Source organism: Paroedura picta, chromosome 11 (genome assembly GCF_049243985.1).
Source record: "Paroedura picta isolate Pp20150507F chromosome 11, Ppicta_v3.0, whole genome shotgun sequence".
NCBI classification, from domain to species: Eukaryota; Metazoa; Chordata; class Lepidosauria; order Squamata; family Gekkonidae; genus Paroedura; species Paroedura picta.
The window spans coordinates 28684867-28706401 of record NC_135379.1 but is presented as its reverse complement, the minus strand read 5'-3'; the positions used below and the strand labels follow the sequence as shown (position 1 = coordinate 28706401).

Sequence of the window (21535 nt, the reverse complement as noted above, 5' to 3'; positions counted from 1 at the left end):
AACCCCTGAGCTGCAAGGCGAGGGTGGTATATAAATATAATATAAATAATAATAAATAAGTAAATACATTCAATCCTCCAGGGGGGAAGCCCCTCCCCTGCAGAGCCTCTTGTAGCCATTTTCCAATGTTGGACTGCAACCAAGAGTGAAACTGAAGAGATAGTATCACTGTCTACATTTCACTCCTTCACAGTACTCTGTTTTCCTTATAGATGGCAATATTTTAACAAATTTGCCACCTCAAAAGGACAGATGAAGACTGCAGAGGCAACAAAAGCCCTTCACTGGTACAAACAGGAAATGAAGATTTTGCCTGTTAAACAAAGCAAGGTGATACCCTTCTTGCAGGCTACCAATATCTAGAAGCATATCTAAGTTTCAGACTAGCTTTCTTAGTTGATCATAGTTTGTCAGAGATTTTCCTAAATTATATATACAAAATTATATTCCACAATTTTTGTGAAGGAATTACTACTGGTAGTTTGGTGTTGTTTTGGAGCTGTTACATGATTTGTATTTGTTTGCTAACAGAATAACCTGACTGCTAATTGATAGTATCTGAGGAAGTATGCATAAACACAAAAGTTTGTTGGTCTTAACAGTGCCACTGGACTCTAAACATGTTCAGCTGATTCAGACTAACTTGGCTACCCACTTGAATCTGACTGCTAATTGACTCATTGATCAACAAAATTATAAAACGTTCTGAATATATTTTGCATTGCCATTATTTATTACATATACAAAAATCTAAAGTTAAATTTTTCAGTCCTCTTAAAGGACAAGATGAACAGACAACCAAGAACCATTTAAAAAGAAATAAACGTTAATGACTGAGCTCTATGGTCTGCAACTGGAATAACAGAATTAATTTTATCAACTTAGAAACAGTCCCTTCCCAATATAAAAGCCACACAGTATACATGCTTTACATGGAAATGACCTACTTGAATCAGTGTCACAAGCTGTACCACATAATTCCTACCATAACTTTGATGCCAGCAGTAAGAGTGCTCAAAAACATTAAACCAAGTCCACCACCTACTGGCTACATGGTGTAAACTACAGGTTTGCTTCTAGGTTTTATTTAAACCAGTCTCTTATGACTGTGAACAAACAACCCTCAGGCTGAGAAAAGGACTGAAAAACTTGCCTGTGAGTTTTAGGTTTCATGCCAAACAGTTCTATCCAGAACTATGTCAGTCACATTCAGATCAAAATATAAGCTCAATTATTATTGCTTACTATAGAACATGCTACAAAGCACTCTTCTGGGTTTTTACATTTTCTTTTGACAATATTTTCAGTGTTTATGTTCCAGAATAGTATTTGACTGACCAGGTAACACACTGGCAATTCTGCAAAAATACCATGTGAGGAAGTCCTTTAAAACAGGGGCAGTCAACCTGTGGTCCTCTACATGTTCATGGACTACAATTCAAAATGCTGGCAGGGGCTCATGGGAACTGTAGTCCATGCACATCTGGAGGACCACAGGTTGATTACTCCTGTACAAATAAAATATAATAGCACATTCTGCTCAGAGACTCAAACAGTCCTGGACAACATTCTCAGAAACTGCTTGCTCTGAAGCAAGAATATAAACTGGGAAACAAGTGAAAGGAATAGCTGTCAGCAAAAAGAATACATTCTAAATCTGTTTTAAAATATAAACACCAAGCCCAAAGCACAATTTCTTAAAATAACTGATATTCAGCTACATTGTGTAACTAAGTCAGCAATGGTTGTACTGCTTCATGTTTTAGATTTTCAAAATTAGAGAATAATTTCTTTTCTAGCAATTGAATTTTAAGCTAGCCACCTCATTTGACATGGCATCCGAACACTAGTCAATATCTGGTCGAAAGTTCTGAAGGTTATGACTCACTACCCTGCAAGTCATCAGATTGTATTTCACTTTTTGCTCCCTCTCTTCCATTTCCATGTTCAGCTGATTCATCTTCTGGTGGAACTAGATTTGGGTCAGGCAGTAGGAAACAGTCATCATTGAGCACCTGCTCAGAAGTCATTCGATTGCCACAGCAGAGGAGATTCAAAAGCAGAGATCTAACTTTATCATCCTTAAAAGGAAGAGAAAACCTAGATGTAATGTACTACATCATGTAATCAAGGCTGAAATAATTCCCAGGCTACCTACTGCATGTAGGTAGGATCCTAAAGTTACTCTAGCATATATTACTGAATATTACATTTTACTGGGAAAGCATTTAGATCCACATGTCTTTGCTTTTTAACCTCCCACTCTTCCTCAAGTCCTTTGACCTGAACTGAAAGATGAAGATATACTTATTTCCTCCCTGCACACCCACTTTATCAAGTAGTGAAAGGGTAAAATCCCTCCCCCTACATGCACAGCTGTTTCAGCATTTGAAAGGTCCAGGAGGGAACAAGGGTGACATACAGCATACCCACTACAGACTGAGACCTGGTGGCATTTTGAAATCATTTTTAAATGGCTATAGCAACTTCATGGTATGCATAAGGACACTGATCACATCTAGTTTGGTCCTAAGTGGAAGAGTCTCAAACTGCATTATGTTAAAATTCATCATTCATATTTTCAGGAATCCTGTAACCATATGCTACATATGTTTCTTTTCTAACCTAACATTTTCACAATCTGAAGACTACTAACAACTCAAAATATGCTATAACAATGTAAGACTTGAGTTATCTTTCTGAATATCAACAAAATATATCCAACAACATTAATTGCCCAGCAAGTAAGTTTTGAACAACAAAATAATTAAAATATAGATTTCCATCTTTTTCAAAGCCACAGGTAGCAAAAAACCTGGATTTTTCTGCTTTGTGTCAAAAGTAGTTGTGTTTACCTTCCCCCACTCACAGGTTTTAAAATATTTGAAGACACTTAAAAAAAAAACAGTGAGCCAATTTCTGGACAAGTACCCCTGCAAAAAACTTCAATTAAGCAAAGAGTACTTACCATATTACTATCATCAATTTGTGGAGTTCCATTACAATTTAATTTTAACTCCTGGTTTCCAACAAACAACTGCAATTAAAAAAAAAGATAATTAGCTCAACCAACATGCATATCAGAAGCTGAATTTTGCTGCAGCTGCAAGTATATGTGCTCAGTTCAAAGACAGCTAAAATTACTTACATGTAATTACTTACATTCCATGTTACTTTGTGCTAGTTATCATACCTAACTAGTAACATTATTTCTATATGTAACATTATGTAACTAGTAACTAGCAACATTATTTCCATTTTTTGTGAGATACAATTTATGTAAGAATTGTTCTTAGGCATTCATTCAGTCAGAAATTACAATTACATTAGGTAGCCAAAGGTATCGGTGACTCCTTAGTATTTCTGTGGCATTTCATATAACAAAGTGCTGTCTCCTGATTCTGTATGAAGATCCGCAACCATGTCTTTAGATAGCTAGAACACAGTTAATCTGCATATTCGTTTATAAGGTGCAGATTTTCTAACCATCTTCTTCATGGCGATTCCTCAGGGCTTCAGCCTCAAAATCCACTTCAAAATGCTTTTCTTGGGAAGCCACAAGACCTATTTTTAGCATCGTGCTGGTATTAGATGGCAACCCCTGGGAGGGTTTTGTGGGTGAGGACTAGCAATTCCAGTGTCACACCAGCATACAACATTACTTCTGGCAGAAAACTGGAAAGTTAAGGTATTAAGGTGATGTTAAGGTGGCATTCTTGGATTCACCAGAAATTCTATGGTTAAATAAAAGTTTTGACAAATCCTAGAGTGTCACCTCAAACATGTTGTCACTAATGTTCCCTCTAAGTTATGGAATGTCCTGAGTAGGATTGGGCGCTTCAGTGTCCAAAGCGGCTGTTTGCACCTGAAGCGGCCTGTGCTGCGGCGCAGGGGGTGAGGGGAGGTACAGGCGTCAGCACACCTGCAGGCTCACACACCCACCAGCAAGATGATGCCAGCACCTCCCACACACACCCCTCCATGCCACTGGCTGCTTCGTGCACGAACAGCCGCTCCGGATGCCAAAGCACCCAACCCTAGTCCTGAAGAAAAATTCTACTCTGTGAGTCAAAAGAACTACTAGTATCAAAATTGCAAGTGAGCCTATATGTATTGCATAAATTACCTTTTTATATTATTACCATAACCTTGAAAAAGTATTGTAAAAATACTGTAAAAAATCAGACATAAAGATCTGCAATTAGATATCTAGCATGTTAAGAGACATTTTGGCTTCTAACTGCAGCACTTTGGGGGGAGGGAGGATCTTCGATATCAGGGGTAGTCAACCTGTGGTCCTCCAGCGTTTGCTGGCAGGGGCTCATGGGAATTGTAGTCCATGGACATCTGGAGGACCACAGGTTGACTACCCCTGTTCTATATAACATGTTGTTCTGGTTCCAGGTTTACTGTCAATACATTATTTCCCAAATCTTATTCTAGCCCTTTTAGAAAAGACACGGTCCAAACATATTAGCATACAAGCTGGAAGAAATGGGCTACATTTTCTTGTTCTGCAAAGGCCCTGTCCATGCTGGTTCTCTGTTCGCTGCAGATAGCCTCTTGTGGAAGACATTCTTCAGCATTTTCCTCCTGCCATGCCACCAGAGGACTTTAAAAAAATCTTATAACCCCAGATAGGATGGTTCAGGCTAGCCATATTACAAACTAAGCAGGGTGTGCACTGGTTAGTACTTAGATGGGAAACCACCAAGGAAGTTCAGGGTCACTATAAGGTGGCAGGAAATAACAAATCAACTTAGCTTATCTCTTGCCTTGAACAGTCTATGGTGCCATCACAAGGCTGCAACTTGACAGAACTTTGACTGACAGCACTGTATAACAATCTATTGCTCCTTATCCATTTTAAATCTTACCAGCCCTGTCAAAGCAATATAGCATATATACCAGGAACCAAAAAAGGAAGTGGTAAGTTGTCATATCTCCCAGTCCCAAACATTCAGAAGATGGATAAAGTGTGTATAACTCTGTTGATTCTCCTGGACCTCTCAATGGCTTTTGCAGTAGTTCCATCACCAGTGCACATGCCACTGTATTTGCAGCAGTAATGAAAGCAACATAAAGATATTCTTGTTATGAGGAAGAAATCCTAGTTGAGCTATGCAGCAGAATCAAGGATTAGAGTCTTAAGCTGTCACCTCTCTAGAGATCTGCTTGTGGTGGCTCACCAAGTTAAAACACAATAAAATCATCACAATACAACATAATAATTGCTTACAGTAAACCAAACAATTAAAATTAGCAAGGGCCACATAAAAACAACACTAAGCATTATAAAATGATACTCATAAAATAGTCATGAGGTTAGAAGCAGACCATGAAAACAGATTTAAAAGCCTGGATAAGAACAGCAAGATGGACATTTCTAGTAATATTTTGTTCTCCACAACAACTCCTTTGATGTATTAACAGTCAAATAAATATTATGTTTTCATTAAATACACACAATAATTACAGACCACACAACAGATGAATAGATTTCAGGCTGACATTTTGAATAATACATAGTAAGACAACAAGAGAGAAGTTTAGGCAACATTGAATACTGTTTTATCTTCTTGCATAAATCAAACTATTGCTCATTTAAATAATTTGTCAGTAACAGAAATATATATTTATTATAAAGAGAAATTATATACCCAGTGAAGTAAGCAGCCATAAGCATACATATCTGAAGCTGGAGATGGTGACTCTCCATTCTTTATTTCAGGAGAAGTTAAGCTCAAACCATTCGCTAGTACATAATTCACTGAAGCACGCTGAGCCTAAAATAAAATGCCACAGCTTAGAATACAACAACTAGAATGTTCTGGAACCTTTCCTAATGAGTGATTTCTGCTAGCCCAGAAAGAACATCAGAAAGTCTTGCTACCTCATCAAGGGACAGAAGCAATAGGTGGTGTTTAATGTTAGAGCTGGTCTACTGGGAAGGTGGTATATAAATGGAATAAATGAATTATGGAGGCTAGCTTTCTCATTAACAGATCAGTAACACTTCAATGCCAGAAAAGAAGAGTATGCACACATGAAACTTGTCCTCTATGCTCTAATATATCTACATGAAACTGTAAGGAGAGGTCATCTAGAAATACTGACTGGGTTGGCACCAATACATGGACGACACTCAGCTCTCTCTTGCACCTTCAGCTGATGCCAGGGAGGATGTAGAAACATTGAATTGGTGCCTGGAAGCAGTTTCAGAGGAAATGCAGGCTTATAAACTGAAGTTTCATCTTGACAAGACAGAAGCGCTACTGGTGCTTGGAAGGCCTCCTCGGTGATTTAAGGTATCACCCCTCTAAGACCCAGGCTGGATAAGCTGGTGGCAGCTGTGGCCAAAAGTGCTTTTTACCAGCACTGACTGATTAACCGTGACTTCCCTGGACAGAAAAGACCTGGCAGCTGTGGTAAATGCTATGATTAAATCTATTTTATATTACTGCAACACACTTTATGTAGGGATGCCCTAAAAACTTTCAAAAGCTTCAATAGTATGGAAGGCTGCAGACAGGATGTTGACTAGAGTGGGTCACAGAACCTATATCTTGGCCCACCAACACTGGCTTCCAATTTGTTTCTGGGCACAATTCAAGGTGTGGGAACTAACACACCTGAAGAACTGCCTAATCCCTTATCAACCTGTTCACCAATTATGGTTTATTTTTGAAGGCCTTGCTTTGAGTGCAATCCAGTAACAATCCAGGAGAAGGTCGGTCATGACACCAAAGCTCTGGAACTATCTCTTCAAAGATATCTGTTTCCCCTTCTAATGCACCAGTGGGTGAAGTTCTGTTTGTTTTACTGGCCTTCTGTCAAAAATCCCTCCTTCCTAGCCATTTTTCATTGCTGTTTTTATGTTTTGTATGTATTGTTTTAATGATGTGTGTTTGGTGGTGATATAAATGTTTTTTAAATGTTGTCATATTATAATAAATGTTTTAAATGGTGGCCCTTCTAAGGGCAAAAGGCTGGGATACAAATTTTGTAAATAAAATTATTTTTCTTTTTCAAGAAATTATGGACCATGAACATGTGGAGCTGCTTTATACAGTCAGACCACCTAGCTCAGTATTTTAGATTGTATCTTACAGTGCCTTTCAAGAATCCCTGGTAGAGAAAATTCTTTTCCAGCACTTACTACCTGATATCCCTTAACACAAGGTGCTAAGTCTGGATTTGCAACTTCCTGTACGCAGAGAAAGTATTCTAACATGGAAATACTAATCTGCTTATTTATATTCAGCAGTTGGTTTCTTTACCACTGATTTTGTGAAGTCGAAGTCGCCAAGAATTCCATGTTCCCGGTTTACGGCAAAGACGTTGTTTTCGTGCAGTGAGCCATGCACCACATTTGCTGTATGTAACGTATGCAGACCTCTAGCTACTCCTTTCATTACTTTCAAAATCTCCTAATGATTAACAAAAAAAGAGAGATATTAACACGATCTTGTTAGAGAATCCAAAATTTTGCCATAAGACTCTTGGAAATATTCATACGCATATCCATACAAATTCTTAAACATAAAAAATAAAAAATAAAGATAAAAGTCCCATTTATGAAACTTCCTTATCTATATTTACCAAAATTACATTAGCCAAAAAACAGTCATAATCTTCAGATCAAGACAAATGCCTCTTCTATTGAACTTTTAGGCAACCCCAGAATCCAGATGTTTCAAAGCACATGAGAAACTTGCAACTTATTCTCCAATAAAGAACAGCAGCAAAGAAAAGTAAAGTGTTAATATCCAGAAAGCTAGCAGAGTGCCTTGGTACGACAATTAGCGCAGACTGAGAGCAGAGTGCTTGTGGTCAGAGAAAACAACAAAGAAAGACATGTTCACAAACATGGTACTTAATTAATATAAGAACTATTTAATAAAGAACATAATACTAATACTTAACTGATTTTTCAAGTAAAAATACTATATATTACTTACATATGGAGTTAAAGGAATGCACGCCTGCAATGCCCCCAGATTTGCTCCAGCGTAATATGGGACCATCACATATGCCAATGGATCACACTTCACAATAAAAAAAAAAAATGGAAGAGGGGGGAGGACAGAAAATTGATCAGAGGTTAAAATACTGCAGAGTTTCTACAATAAGCTTAGAGTTACCCATAGTAGTTGGTTGACCAACCTGTGGTACTCTAAACACTACGATCTTTGTCATGTTATAAAACTGAGCCTACTTTATCAAAAAGTACCCAAACTACAAACGTTTATGCCACCGTACATCTATTAGCCTTCAACCATGCAAGTATTAACATTTACATATGAATTACATTTATTACTGTATTTATAATATGCATGCAACATTTATAACTTGCCCTGCAAAAAAACAGGAACATCAGCTGCATTAAACCAGATTTCTCCTTTAATTCTCTCCAGGCTTTGTGATACTCCGCTGCTCTTTTTATCACTCCCTTTTCTGTATTCATATCCACAACATAACCCTGAGGAAAGAAATAATTTCGTTATGAATTAGAAGACTGAATTATATTTCACCTCCTAAACCCAAAGACTGAAAGCAAATGTCTAAGCAATGTTAGGCCAAGCAACCCGTTGCCATGTTCTAGGACTTGCATCCATATTGATGACCTAAATGCTAGATGACCTAGATGTTCATATAGGAATTCAGAGGTGAATGTGTTGCAATTTCCTTCTAGGATTTATTGTGCCCTATCATCATCATTATTAAAATATTGAATGCTCCTAATACCCCTAAACAGGGAAGAGCCAATGCTGTAAGCTTGGCTTCAGATACTGGTACTGTTCTGCATAAAACAGCTAGAATTGAATCAGTAGCACCTTAAGAGACCAACAAAATGGGGGGGGGGGAATATAAGCTTTAAAGATGGAAAGATAAGGGAGTAAGCACTGACTCTTAAAATCTTATACTCCCCAAATTTTGTTGACCTTTAAGGTGCTGATGGACTCAAATCTAACTGCTAGCTTTAGCTGCCTCTGAGCCAGAAAGTACTGAATACTTAATATTTCTTAGTAGAATTTGCTTCCTTAACAAATATGCAAACACTAGGAGGGAAGCCCATTGCAAACAAAAAAATACAACTGACAAGAACTATAACAGCCCACACTACCTTTCAATATTCCCCACCCCCCAGCCTGGGAAGGTGGGGAAAGGGAGTATGGAAAGGGGGCATGGGCTGCACCGGATCCCTTTAAACACTCACTCCCAGTCTGCCAAGGCAGGAAGGGAATGTTTATACAGAGCAGGGCCCAGAAGGCCCCCTGGCTATCAGAATCAGCTGTAAGGCGTTCATGGGGACAGTCCCTTTAAGCACTCTCTTCCAGACTGCCAAGGACATGTAGAAAAAATTATTGCACTGTTTTAGCAGGGGAGCCTGTCATCATCGTCAGCGGATAGGCACAATTGTCCCTCCTGCAGCCAAAGCACCCATCGTCTGTTGATAACAAGTTCCCCACCAGCTCCATTTAATTGCCTTCCCACTTGGAAAGGCATTTACATAGAAAGTGCAGGACACCTGCCATCATCAGCCCATGGGCATTACTGCACCCAGTCATTACGGCACCCAGAACACTCATCAGCTGTTGCCTAAAGGTGCCCAGCCCTCTCCACTTAAATGCCTCCTGCCCTTGATGAAGGGTACCAAAACAATAGTCATTAGGCATTAGCTGTGAGGCATTCGAGAGTCATTCCGCAGGCAAAATCTCGACTCTCCGCCGCAACCTCCCCCCAAGTTTGGACACAGAAAGTGAGCTAGAGGCCCCTTGGCTGCCTATGGAGAGAACAATAAGTTACTTCAGATGACTCTCATTAGCTGAACTGGACAGGATGCTAACAGCAACGAGGCCAACCACTTGCCCACTAGACCCTTGCCCGTCATGGCTCCTAAAAACAACCAATATAAGAATAGAGGCCACCCTCTGAGAAATAACAGAATTCCCATAGGGATTAAAGGAGGCAGTGGTGTGCCTATTGCTGAAAAAACCATCCCTGGACCAGCAGGAGCCCAAGAACTACCGCCCTGTCTCGCACTTCATATTTGGCTGCTGCAGACCAAATATCACCATTCCTCGAAGAAATCTCAGCCCTTGACCCATTATAGTTGGGTTGCCAGCCTGGCCATGGGGTAGAAACAGCGCTAGGCATCCTGATAGATGACTTCCGCTGCCAGCTAGACCAAGGCAGGTCAGCGCTGCTGGTACTATTAGATCTTTCAGCAGCATTTGACACAGTCCACCAAGAGCAATTAGCTCATCACCCCAACTCCCCCAAAGCTCAGAAGATGTTTCATAGTTTGCTACAGATGAGGACTAGCTCTTCCGTTCCCCAACGCATTAGGACTAGGAGACATTGCTGATAATTGGTGATTCCCTACTGAGAGGAGTAGAAACCAAAGTGTGTCAACTGGACTTGAGAAGTCTTGAGAAGTATGCTGTTCACCTGGTGCAAGAATCAAGGATGTCACGGAAAGGCTGGAAAGACTTGTAAAGCCCAAGGACAGATATCAATTCCTGCTCATTCATGTGGGAACAAATGATACTGCCTGCTGCAGTGTGAAGTATATGGAATGAGACAATGTGGCCTTGGGGAATAAAGTGAAGGACTTGGGAGCACAGCTGTCCCCAGTCTCCCCTGATCTCCAGGAGGGTGGCCTGGCCGGCACAGAGAAGATGAGCGGCCAGTTAGAACTGGCTGTTTACCTCCTGCCAGCTCCCCTCCTCCTGGCAAGTGTTGGAAGCAGCACGGAAGGAGGAGGTGGTGGGAGGGTCAATCAGAGGGCCAACATGGTATCTGGTAGTACCCAACAATTTTTATTAGGCATAATAATAAAGGAATTAATTCAGTTAGTAATTTTCCTTTTAACAGCTGTTTAAAATATAGGATTTGTACCTTTAGAAGAACTTTTTGCCCTTGAAACTCTGAGCAAACTACGGAGTGTTTTGTACTTAGTTCCTTCATTGGTTCAGCATCTAAAAGATCACGCTCCAAATTGACTGTGAGAAGTCCTCCTGAGTTCTAGAGAATACAAAATAGATTACACACAACTATTTCATAAATGCTGACACATGTAAATATTACACCAAGAAATTAATCACATAATCTTTAAATTACTGACTTTATGCCCAAAAGAACTATAACTATTTTTAAATATTTCCCCTTTGCAATCTCTGTCATCTAAGTCTAAAGCTTACTGATTAAGCAATATTTTGTTCGCTGAAATGAAGCATCAAAGTATGAAGCCCTCTCAGTAGGAGTTGGATTTCCACAATCCATACCGGCATCTTTTTTCCAGAAAATACTGCATCGCATCCCTACTCAATCCTAAAAGCTCTTTACTAGTTAAACACTTGCCATTTCATTGCACAATTGTTATCAATTGCATCCATTTTGATTACTGTTACAGCACAACTAAATGTGAACTGAACCACTGCTCAATTTGTAGGAATAACAGAGGAAGAAAAGTTGGTTTCCATATCCTGCTCTTCTCTACCGGGGGTCTCAGTGCCTTCCTTTTCCTCTCCCCACAACAGACACCCTGCTAGGTAGGCGAGAAAGAGAGCTCCGATATTTCTTCTCAGTCAGAACAGCTTTATCAGGGCTGTGACCAGGCCAAGGTCACCCAGCTGGCTGAATATGGAGGAGTGGGGAATCAAACTTGACTTGCCAGATTAGAAGCCTCTACTCTTAACCACTACACCACGCTTGGGCAAGTGAACAAGTGACATAAAACATTTTTGGCAGTAAACAGTAGAACCTCAGAAAAGTAAGATGTTGATGACATGAGCATATATCTGAGATACAAATGAAAACAAGTTTGCCGCCTAGAATCTGGCCAGGATTGAGCAGCAAAGCAGAGATGTCACAGCAACTACAGCCCTTCCCCTCCTACCCAAATTGGGAGGGGCAGGTGTACAATATGAAGCTCTTACTTTATTTCATACTCTAATCTGAAACTGACAGAAATTGCCTTGATTCTTTTCCCTTAGGAAAGAAAGCAACTTACCATATACTCCAAAATTCCTGCTTCTGGATGAAGGAGTGGCAGCTCAGGGAACCATTTCTGTACCAGATGATTAAGCTTCTCCTAAATTAGAGACAAATTCTGCAGTACCCAAACCCAGCATGAGCACAAAGAACAATACACTGAAAAGAGCGTTAACCAATGTTTGTTCTTTATAATCATTTTATGAGAATGCTATTATCACATGTGGCAAAGTGACTTTGTTCTTTATTTATTTACCGAATTGTACCCTGTCCCTCCCAGCATGCTGACTTGGGACGGCTTCCAACATTATTACATAAAAAGACAAAAATAATGACCACTGCAAAAAACAGATGATGAAGATATGAAATGCGATCAAGAATTCATTTTTCTTGGATCACAAATTGATGTGAGTGGCAATTGCCGTATGGAAATAAAATGTCGAACTGCTCTGGGTCACTCAGCAATGACGAGCTTGAACCTAACATGGAAAAGCAAGGACATCAGCCTGACTCTAAGGAGCCTCTTGTGGCGCAGGGTGGCAAGGCAGCCGACATGCTGTCAGAAGCTCTGACCATGAGGCTGGGAGTTCAATCTCAGCAGCCGGCTCCAGGTTGACTCAGCCTTCCATCCTTCTGAGGTCGGTAAAATGAGTACCCAGCTTGCTGGGGGGTAAAACGGTAATGACTGGGGAAGGGAATGGCAAACCACCCTGTATTGAGTCTGCCAAAAAAACGCTACAGGGAGTCACCCCAAGAGTCAAACATGACTCGGTGTTTGCACAGGGGATACCTTTACCTTTAAGCCTGACTACCGAATGTAGATTAATTTGATCTATCATATTTCCAACAGCCACTTATGGCTGTGAAAGTTAGACGATGAAAAAATCAGACAAGAATCTATTCATTTGAACTCTGGTGTTGGAGAAGATTTCCATAGGTTCCATCAACAAAAAAAGACACAAACAAATAAATACTACAGCACATTCAGATATATCATTGGTAGGCAAAATCACAAAACTCAGGCTCACTTATTTTGGCCATACTAGGTTATCCAACTCATTGGAAAAAGCAATTATGCTAGGATTAGTCACCGGCTAGGAAACTAGCCGGTGGTTGGACATAATCAAAATGGACACCTGCCAGAACACTGCACGGCTGAAGGAGGTGGTGCGGGATCATGGTGACAGCTGTGCCATAGGATCACCAAGAGTTGGATGACTAAATGGCTGACAACAAGAACTCAGCTGATCCATGAAATCTCTTCCATGAAACTGCACTGGGGAACTTAGATTTGACCATGATCTTTTAGCAATACCCACTTCATTCTCAAAATAACTAAATAGCTGAGAATATTTATAACCATTTCTCTGTAATCAGGACTTCTCAGAATACAATATTTCTGCACTCTTTTGAATTTACTCACAATTACACATGTAACATATTACACCATATAAAAATTCAATCAGCACAACTGCTTCAATTAAGGTGTTCACAACTGAATACTTACATATTCTTCTTGTTCTTGAGAGATATCCTGAAAAACAATATTACGTAGGCCAACAATTTCTTCTTTCATTTTTGCCATTTCAGAGTCACTATAATCATCACACTGAAAACAAAACATAAATTTATTATTTTCAGAGTATATTATTCCACTATTATAGGCAACATAGCCTGAGTATCAACAAAAATGCCATCTTTTAAATTTAGCATATTTCTCTGCCGCATCGTCAGAGTCCTACTTGAAACTGCTTACAATCTAGCAACAATAAAGCCATCAGACATAAACAGCATAAAATGTATCTATAAAACAGAAACAGACTATTTTAAATGGTGCTAAGATAAACTCACTAATTAAAAGTTCAGGTCAAAAGATCTGTGCCTTAAAGAAAATAAAGTAGGTGTCATGTGAGTCTCAAAGAGCAGAACACTGGTAGAGCAAGGTGCAACCACAAAAAATGACCAGTAATCAAACACGGTCTGGCTGAATTCACTTGCAGAGCCATCTGATGCCAAATTACAATTACATCTAAGAGATTTCCCCACCTCTCTGGATATGGTTAATAGAGACGGTCAAACTTATTTTGTTTGTCTGTTTGTTGCCTTTACATGTACCGCTACTCAGTGTTTTTCACACCCATCGGGAATTGAAAGAGAAGTAGCTTACAGAAAGCAAAGTCTTAAAATGCAAAAAGGAACAATTTCCATACTTCTTGCAAGTTGTTCTTCTCAACCAGCTTCCACCTCAGCTGAGCCTTCAGGTTTTTCAGTCTCTTCTTAACCAGTAACAAATCATCAACATTGGGACTTTTATCCAGCCACTCTATAATCTGTTTTTTGAACTGAATAGATAATTTTTTAAAATAGACTTACATATATACTTTTGTATCAATTTAATTTAAAACTTTTTATGCCATGTTTGCATCAAAATAATATCACCAAACTGGCAAACATGAAAACATTTGAATGCTGAAACCACATTTAAAATATATAAAATATTTCAATAAAAACATGAATGCAAAAACACATCAAAAGCAGGGAACAGGGCCAAGAACAATTTATTGGGAGTATGCCAAACAAAGCAAGGCTTCATGTGCAAGAAGGCAAAAACAGAGGGGGACAGATGAATCTCCCTAGGAAGGAGCTTGAAAGTTTTGACATGACCAAGAATACCCTTTCTCAGGTTACTTTACTTGTTTAATCTCAGATGGTGGGGGAGCACCTGAAACAGGGGCCCAAAGTCTGAAATGGATGGGAATCCATTCATACAGAGAGAAAGTGGTCCCCAAGCCATATAAGGCTTTAAAGGTCAATACCAAACATTGAATTAAGCCCAGAATAAAATTGGGAGCCAGTGTAGATGGCAGAAGACTGGAGTGATATGATCCCTACAACCCCCTCCAGTCAACATTCTGGCAGCAACATTCTGTACCAAAGGTAGTTTCTGTAGAGTCTTCAATAATAGCCATATGTAGTAATCTAATATACTGCAGTAATCTAATATAGTGGACATACATCACAACTGTGAGGATTTCCCCCCACAAACACTAATAAGACTCGTGATTATAGAAATCAAGTTATTAATTAGGTAGCACTGAAGTGGCAACAAATGCACACTTTGCTTGAACTTAGAAATGGCTGTCAGTTTAGGTACTATATTGCTTTCTTATCGTCAACCTTCACTCTCCTCACAAGGTAACGCTTTGCCTTGAGATGCAGATGGTCGGCATGCCAACAATAAGAGCTTGTCACATAACTGAAGGTGGTGGGGATGGCCCAGGTGCCAGGCTGGCTCAAGGGAACATGAATGATAAAGGTGTGGAATGTAGGGGGCCCAGCAAAAGGAAAAGGAAACAGAGTATATTAGTATGTGAGCTATGTGTGAGATTCCCAGGTCTGAATGACTGCCGATTTAGACAAAAGTGGTTAGAACAATACAATGAACATAGTCACATGGTATCCACTGTATAGGCGAGGTATTAAATCAAAATCAAATCACATTAGACATGGCAAATACCACAAGGTTTTGACAACAGTAACAAGATCTTTCCTGTCCAGGAAAGGTTGCAGCTAGCTCACCACCCAAAATTAGTAAAAGGCATTCCTGGCCATTGCCACCTGTTTATCCAATATGAGACTCAGGTCCAACAGAACCCCAAAACCACGCAGACTGTATTACTATTACTAATAACTGGAGCTCAGAGTGTTTTCCTTCAAAGTGTGCTGTTCAACAGCATTCAACAGACAACAGAAATCAAATGGAAGTGTTTAAATCATTGAAACATACTGTGAAGGAAAACCGATTGCTTTATTTCTGAGCATATGACATACTGACCTCAAGGCAGTCCATATATTTGTGATACACAGTAGTCAGGAGATGGTGCTCTTGGTGGATCTTCCACATCACCTCATTATACACAGTCAAGATTATATTTTTATCTGCTTCATCAAGTTCCTGTATGGAATTTTACAAACACAGACAACATTTTTACAGCTGCATACAGATTACTTATGTTAACTCCTAGATAAGACATTCAATGACGGACCTCAAAGTAGCTGTTTTATTGCAAAGAAACTTCAAGAACAGACTAGAAAGGGAGATTCCAGAAATGCAAGTTATTACAACACTCAAAACAATGGAATCCCCAGGATTCAACAAGAATATTGGTTTCTTATCTCACTACGTAGACTAACCTCATTCAATTCTTATATCCACACTCCTTAAAATCCCCCCTTCTTTTTATTTTATTTGGCACAATGAGACTGTTATATGCTGTAAGTAAGTATGTAATGCTATTTAGAATCTAACTCTCTGTTCTCAGGACAGGATAACAAACTCAGCACGGCTTGTCACTTGTGAGAATGCCTCCATACTTGGGTGGAGATGAATGGGGCTAGCAACAAGTCACTCTTAATTACTTCTTTTCACAACTGGGAAAGTTGTGCTTTAATCACTAACCTTAACATTTTTATTGCCCCAATGTTTTTGTGAATGACAACTGAACCTAAAGGACTGATTTGCTTTTTAGCAAACTATTATAATACTGCATATTTAGATTTATGATGCTGTTTACTAATTTGCTACTAATTTATTTTCTCCTTATATCTGTACTCTTATGATCCTTGTCTGAGGAAGTGTACATGCACACGAAAGCACATGCCTTGAATAAATCCTTGTGGGTCTAAAGGTGCCAATGAACTCAAATTTAGTTGTCCTAGATAAGAAGTTTCAGCACAATCTATTCTCCTGCAAGGTTAAAATCATTGTGGAGAAGGGTTCTGTGTTAAATTACACCCAAAGATCGCCTACCCAAAGGAGCAGTTCTCCTTACTTTGAGGAATACATCGAATTTGGTACTTTGAGGAATACATTGAATTTGGAGGATAAATGTTGTTACTGAGAGCAATCTGAGTTCCTCAGCTTTAGGTCCAAGACTGAACATAAACTACGTACATTCCCTTTTGTTAACTCCCAGCTCCAATTAACTTCTGCTTGCAACTTTCTGCTGCCAGCATCTTGAGGGCAGCATATATGTGCAGCTCTTACTTTTTTGTGATGCAGGGGAACAAAGATTCTTTTAAAAGATTAAGGCTTTCCTTCTACCCACTCTGCAGGGATGAATTTACTGGTTGTCCCGGGCCCCTGAGACATCCGCCTGGCCTCGACTCGTTTCGGTCCTGGCCCCAACCTGGTGGAATGAGCTCCCGGAAGAGCTGAGGGCCCAGCCAGAATTGTCAGCTCTCCACGGGGCCTTCAAAATGGAGCTCTTCCGCCAGGCATACAGTTCAGTCTAAGGTAAGAGTCTTGGTGTTTCCATCGAAGGATCGCCCCCCCCCCCCCGATATATTAGATCTGGTTCCTCTGGCTGAACAAGGGGGGGGGGGAGGGAAGGGATCAGGAGTTCAGGAGTGTTTTATGAAGGGATCACCATTTATCTATTGCTGTAAGGGGTGTTTTATGGAGGTTGTACTGTATTTTTATTGATCTTATATGTTGTTGTGAACTACCACGAGATCATTGGAAGAGTGGTAGCATAAAAGTTAATAAATAAATAATATATAAATATGTAAGTCTCCCCATTCTGAGACCATCTTCAGAATGTGGATTCAACCCATTAGTTGCTAATCTCTACAAGAGAAGCCACCAGTATTTCTGAGAACATTTTCCACATCTTAAGAAGAAAAAACACTTACAATCAAGGAAATGTCCAGTTCTTGGGAAATAACCAATTCAACCTTCTTGAGAACTTCATCAATGTTGCCAACTGCATCTTCAGATTTCAAGAACGCTTCTGATGTCATGTCAAAGCACTTCAAAAGCAAGGAGACATAAATTTATCTATATTGCATTAGGTAAAACAGGGTTGCACTTACCTGTAACTGCTGTTCATCGAGTGGCACTCTTCTGCATTCATATATGGGATCTGCAGTATACTTGCTATCACAAGTGTATCCACTACAAAAATGTGTCCATATAGTAGTATCATTCTAAAACTCCTTCCATGACTTTACTGTCGTAACTTCCAGCTGCAGTTCTGCGAATTAACTACAAAAGTCTTGGCAAATCCAATGGAATCCAATTCTCAGTCCAGATTGGGGCTTTTGGGGGATGAAGGAAGACTGCAAAGTACCTTAATCAACTATAAATATGCAATGTAAACAGGGCTATGTTAAATCCGTGATTCAGGAAGGTAACTCAGATGCTGTTGGCCACTGCTACTATAAGTGCAAGTGGGAGAAAAATAAAAAATGCAGCCTTGTGTAATTACTGCAAATGACGAAGTGTAGCTCTACGAATCACTGGAAGCTATAGTTTACTATCCTAGAGCTATCCTTTGCCAGTGTAAGAACTTCTGTATTTCTTAAAAATCATCTTTCCACATATAATACTACTGAAAAATATAGTCCTTGTCCAGCAATTCTTAGGCAAGAACAGAAAGCCTATTCCAAAACAGTCTGAATACTGACCTCATATTTTTCTTACCTTAATTATCCTATTGAAACAAGTTACAATATCTTGTAGAGAAACATCTGTGGCATTTCTGACACGGTTTAATTCCTCCATCTTAACATGCTTCCATTCAAAGAACTCTTCAAACACTCCCTCGGAACTCTCTGCTTCACACGCTTCACCATGTTTGGCCCCCAAATACTCCTGCCATCTCTGTAGAACCAGTAAATACCACCAGGAAGGAAAGGAAAGTTTAGTCAAACTAAGAAAGGACATATTTAAGTAAACCAACAGTGGTGGGGTTCTGCTTCTGCACCCATGCAGTTCTCCATGCAGTAGCCACTGCAAGCTTAAATTTTAAGTGTATTGTTTGTAAATGCACAACTTTTTTTTGATTTGGAGGGAATTTAAAGCCCAAGATCTGTTTCATGTCAATCAGGCCCTGATTCACAGATGAGGGCCACGCATCACTCTTGGATATATAGAGAAGCTATTACAATTAAGAGGCAATGAGAAAGAAACACAACTCAGGTGGGATCTCAGGTAATGGTACAGAACTGTGTCTAAGTCCATGAAGAATCACTGCCAATCATTTTTTTGGCTCAGTATATGACAGCTTTGCAGGTTTGATTTATGCACACTATCTGCTCTCAGAAATCAATACAGCCATTCCCCATTTATATTTTGACTGTGTTACACAGATTCCCCAGAAACTGACTAGGAAGTTTCGCTTACCTGTAACCGCTGTTCATTGTCTTCTATGCAAACCACACATTGGGACTGCGCAAGCGCAGGCCAGCCACAGAAGTCTTTTCTAGCTTAAGCCCTATACGGGGTGCTACCACTCTGGCATGGTGCGCGTATGCACGGTTTCCTGGTAGAACACACATGTGATATCGGCGGAGCGCCCCCTCAACCCTCAGTTCCAAACCAATTCTGAGAGCCCAAGCCGGAATGTACCAGCCAAGACCTCCCAAAGACAACAGACTCAGAGCAGGGACAGAGTGAGGGAATGTGTGTCTGCATACAACACATCATGAACAACGGATACATGTAAGTGAAACCCCATTTTCATTTTCTGTCTTGTTGAGCAGCTCCACAATGGGATTTTCACAAGCTAATAACTGCGGAGGCAGGGTAAGCCCTTGGGAAAACAAGGATTGGAGCACCACTCTCCCAAATTGAGAATCTCTGTCTTGGAGGTTGATGGCATAGTGTCTCATCAAAGTCTCTTCTCTTGCCCAGGTAGCTGCTTGACAGAAGTCCTCCAGAGGAACGTTGCGATGGAAGGCAGTGGAAGAGCTCACCAATCGGAAGGAATTAACTCAAATCCCAACAGGGCAAGGAACCTTCGCAGTCAAATAAGCTGATGATCACAGCCACCATCCACCTTGAGATAGTCGTGGGAGTAGCCTTGTTACCTTTATTGGGTCCCCAATAACAAACAAAGAGTTTGATTTTCTAAACTCCCTTGTCCTGTCTAAATAATAAAGAAGCGCTCTCCTGACATCCAGTGAGTGCAAAGAACTCTCAGAACCAGATAGAAGGGCTGGCTAGCCGTTCTGTAGTCCGACTGGTAAGAACAAATTTTATTTTTGGTATTTTTCACCTTCTTAGAATGAGGCTCTGAAGACTGGGCTGGCAAAGCTTGAACTGTAATGGCCTCCTTAGTCACAGGAGCCATGGACGGAACAGATGGAATCGCTCTTTTCTCCAGGCGGGCCTGAACCAACACTGGAACAGAGGCAGAGGAACAAACTGACATGGATCTGGCGGTATGGGCGGGAGTGGAGGATGGCTCAGACACTGGTTTGGACGGAGCCAAGGATTGGGGACCCAGAAGGGCCTTCTCCCACATGGCTGCCTTAAGTCTGGCAGAACAATCCTATCTTGTCTAGGAGTGAATTGCTGGCAAATTTTGCAGGCTCCAAAGTTATGTGCCTTACCCAGGCACAAGAGAAAGTGGTTGTGCTCATCCATCTGTGGGATTTTAACCCCAAAGTGAGAACATTTTTTAAAGATGGCCTTTGAAGCCATAATCAAAGCATAAAGCTAAGTAGAAAGAGACTGTTCTTCATGTTGGCAAAAAAGGAACTGAGGGTTGAGGGGGCATGTGTGCATTCCAGTGGGAAACCGCGTGCATGCGCACTGTGTCAGAGCAGTAGCGCACCCTATAGGGCTTAAGCTAAAAAATACTTCTGCGGCTGGCCTGCGCTTGTACAGTCCCAATGTGGGGCTGCACAAGATGGAAAATGAAAAATCTGTTTAAACATGGTTCTTCCTCCTCAGGGTCAAGCTCCAAAGAAAATACACCACTTCTTCTGATTTGCAATTGGAACTAGATGGTCACAGCACTGACTAGCAATTCACCAAATTATGACCACTTATTTAAATTGGTTCAGATATATAATGTAGGGAATGCAAAGGTTTTTTTTTAAACCCACACAGTCCACAAATGAAAGAAGCCCACTATTACCAACTGCATCACTGTTGCCAATCTCTTACAAAAGCCCTTTCCAGGTGTTAAGATTGCATGTACCAGTAGCTCACCAGCTAGAAGTATAGGAAGCACAAACATAATCTTTCACATTCCAGTAGTCAGTTAACAGGTACCAAACACATTTAAAATACAAGCATTGCTCCTGTTCAGAAAGCACGATGACCATGCTCATCAGGAGGATCTATACACGTTTCCAGTACATGGGGATGCAATATCTTCTGATGCATGTGGATATAATGTTTGGAAGCTAAAATGAAGGCAATCAAGTTTATGCCCACAGGAGAAAAAATACATAAAGGAGAAGCATTTGCATTTACATTTCAAAGAAGCATTTGCTCTGCTGAAAACAGGCAAAAGTTAATGATGGGCATCAGTTTGTAGCAAGCTAAAAGTGCAGAAACCCTACAGGCAGCCCAAAATCATGAGGAATTCCAAATAAACAGTACTGTTTTCATGTGTGGCTAGTAAGACACCTTCTCATGCTGTGTAACATCAAAATGCTTCACAGCTGCCATCTTGTGGGCACCAGTCAACACAACACTGACTATATTGCATTAGGAAATATAACCAGTGGTATCTTACAA

General features: G+C 40.2%; 1 protein-coding gene across 3 annotated transcripts in view; it reads right to left on the bottom strand.

Moving 5' to 3' along the window:
- Nucleotides 1–712: 712 nt before the first annotated feature.
- Nucleotides 713–21535, bottom strand: part of STK31 (serine/threonine kinase 31) — a 41962-nt gene continuing 21139 nt past the window's right edge. For all 3 annotated transcript variants that reach the window (XM_077303363.1, XM_077303361.1, XM_077303362.1), the window contains exons 12-24: nt 18485–18664; nt 17695–17811; nt 15836–15955; nt 14211–14342; nt 13508–13609; nt 12020–12100; nt 10906–11031; nt 8357–8482; nt 7962–8048; nt 7281–7430; nt 5661–5786; nt 2969–3037; nt 713–2081 (exon numbers count right to left, since the gene is read on the bottom strand). In XM_077303363.1, coding sequence (XP_077159478.1) covers nt 1878–2081; nt 2969–3037; nt 5661–5786; nt 7281–7430; nt 7962–8048; nt 8357–8482; nt 10906–11031; nt 12020–12100; nt 13508–13609; nt 14211–14342; nt 15836–15955; nt 17695–17811; nt 18485–18664 — 1620 coding nt within the window. In that variant the 3' untranslated portion in view covers nt 713–1877. The remainder of the gene's footprint in view (nt 2082–2968; nt 3038–5660; nt 5787–7280; nt 7431–7961; nt 8049–8356; nt 8483–10905; nt 11032–12019; nt 12101–13507; nt 13610–14210; nt 14343–15835; nt 15956–17694; nt 17812–18484; nt 18665–21535) is intronic.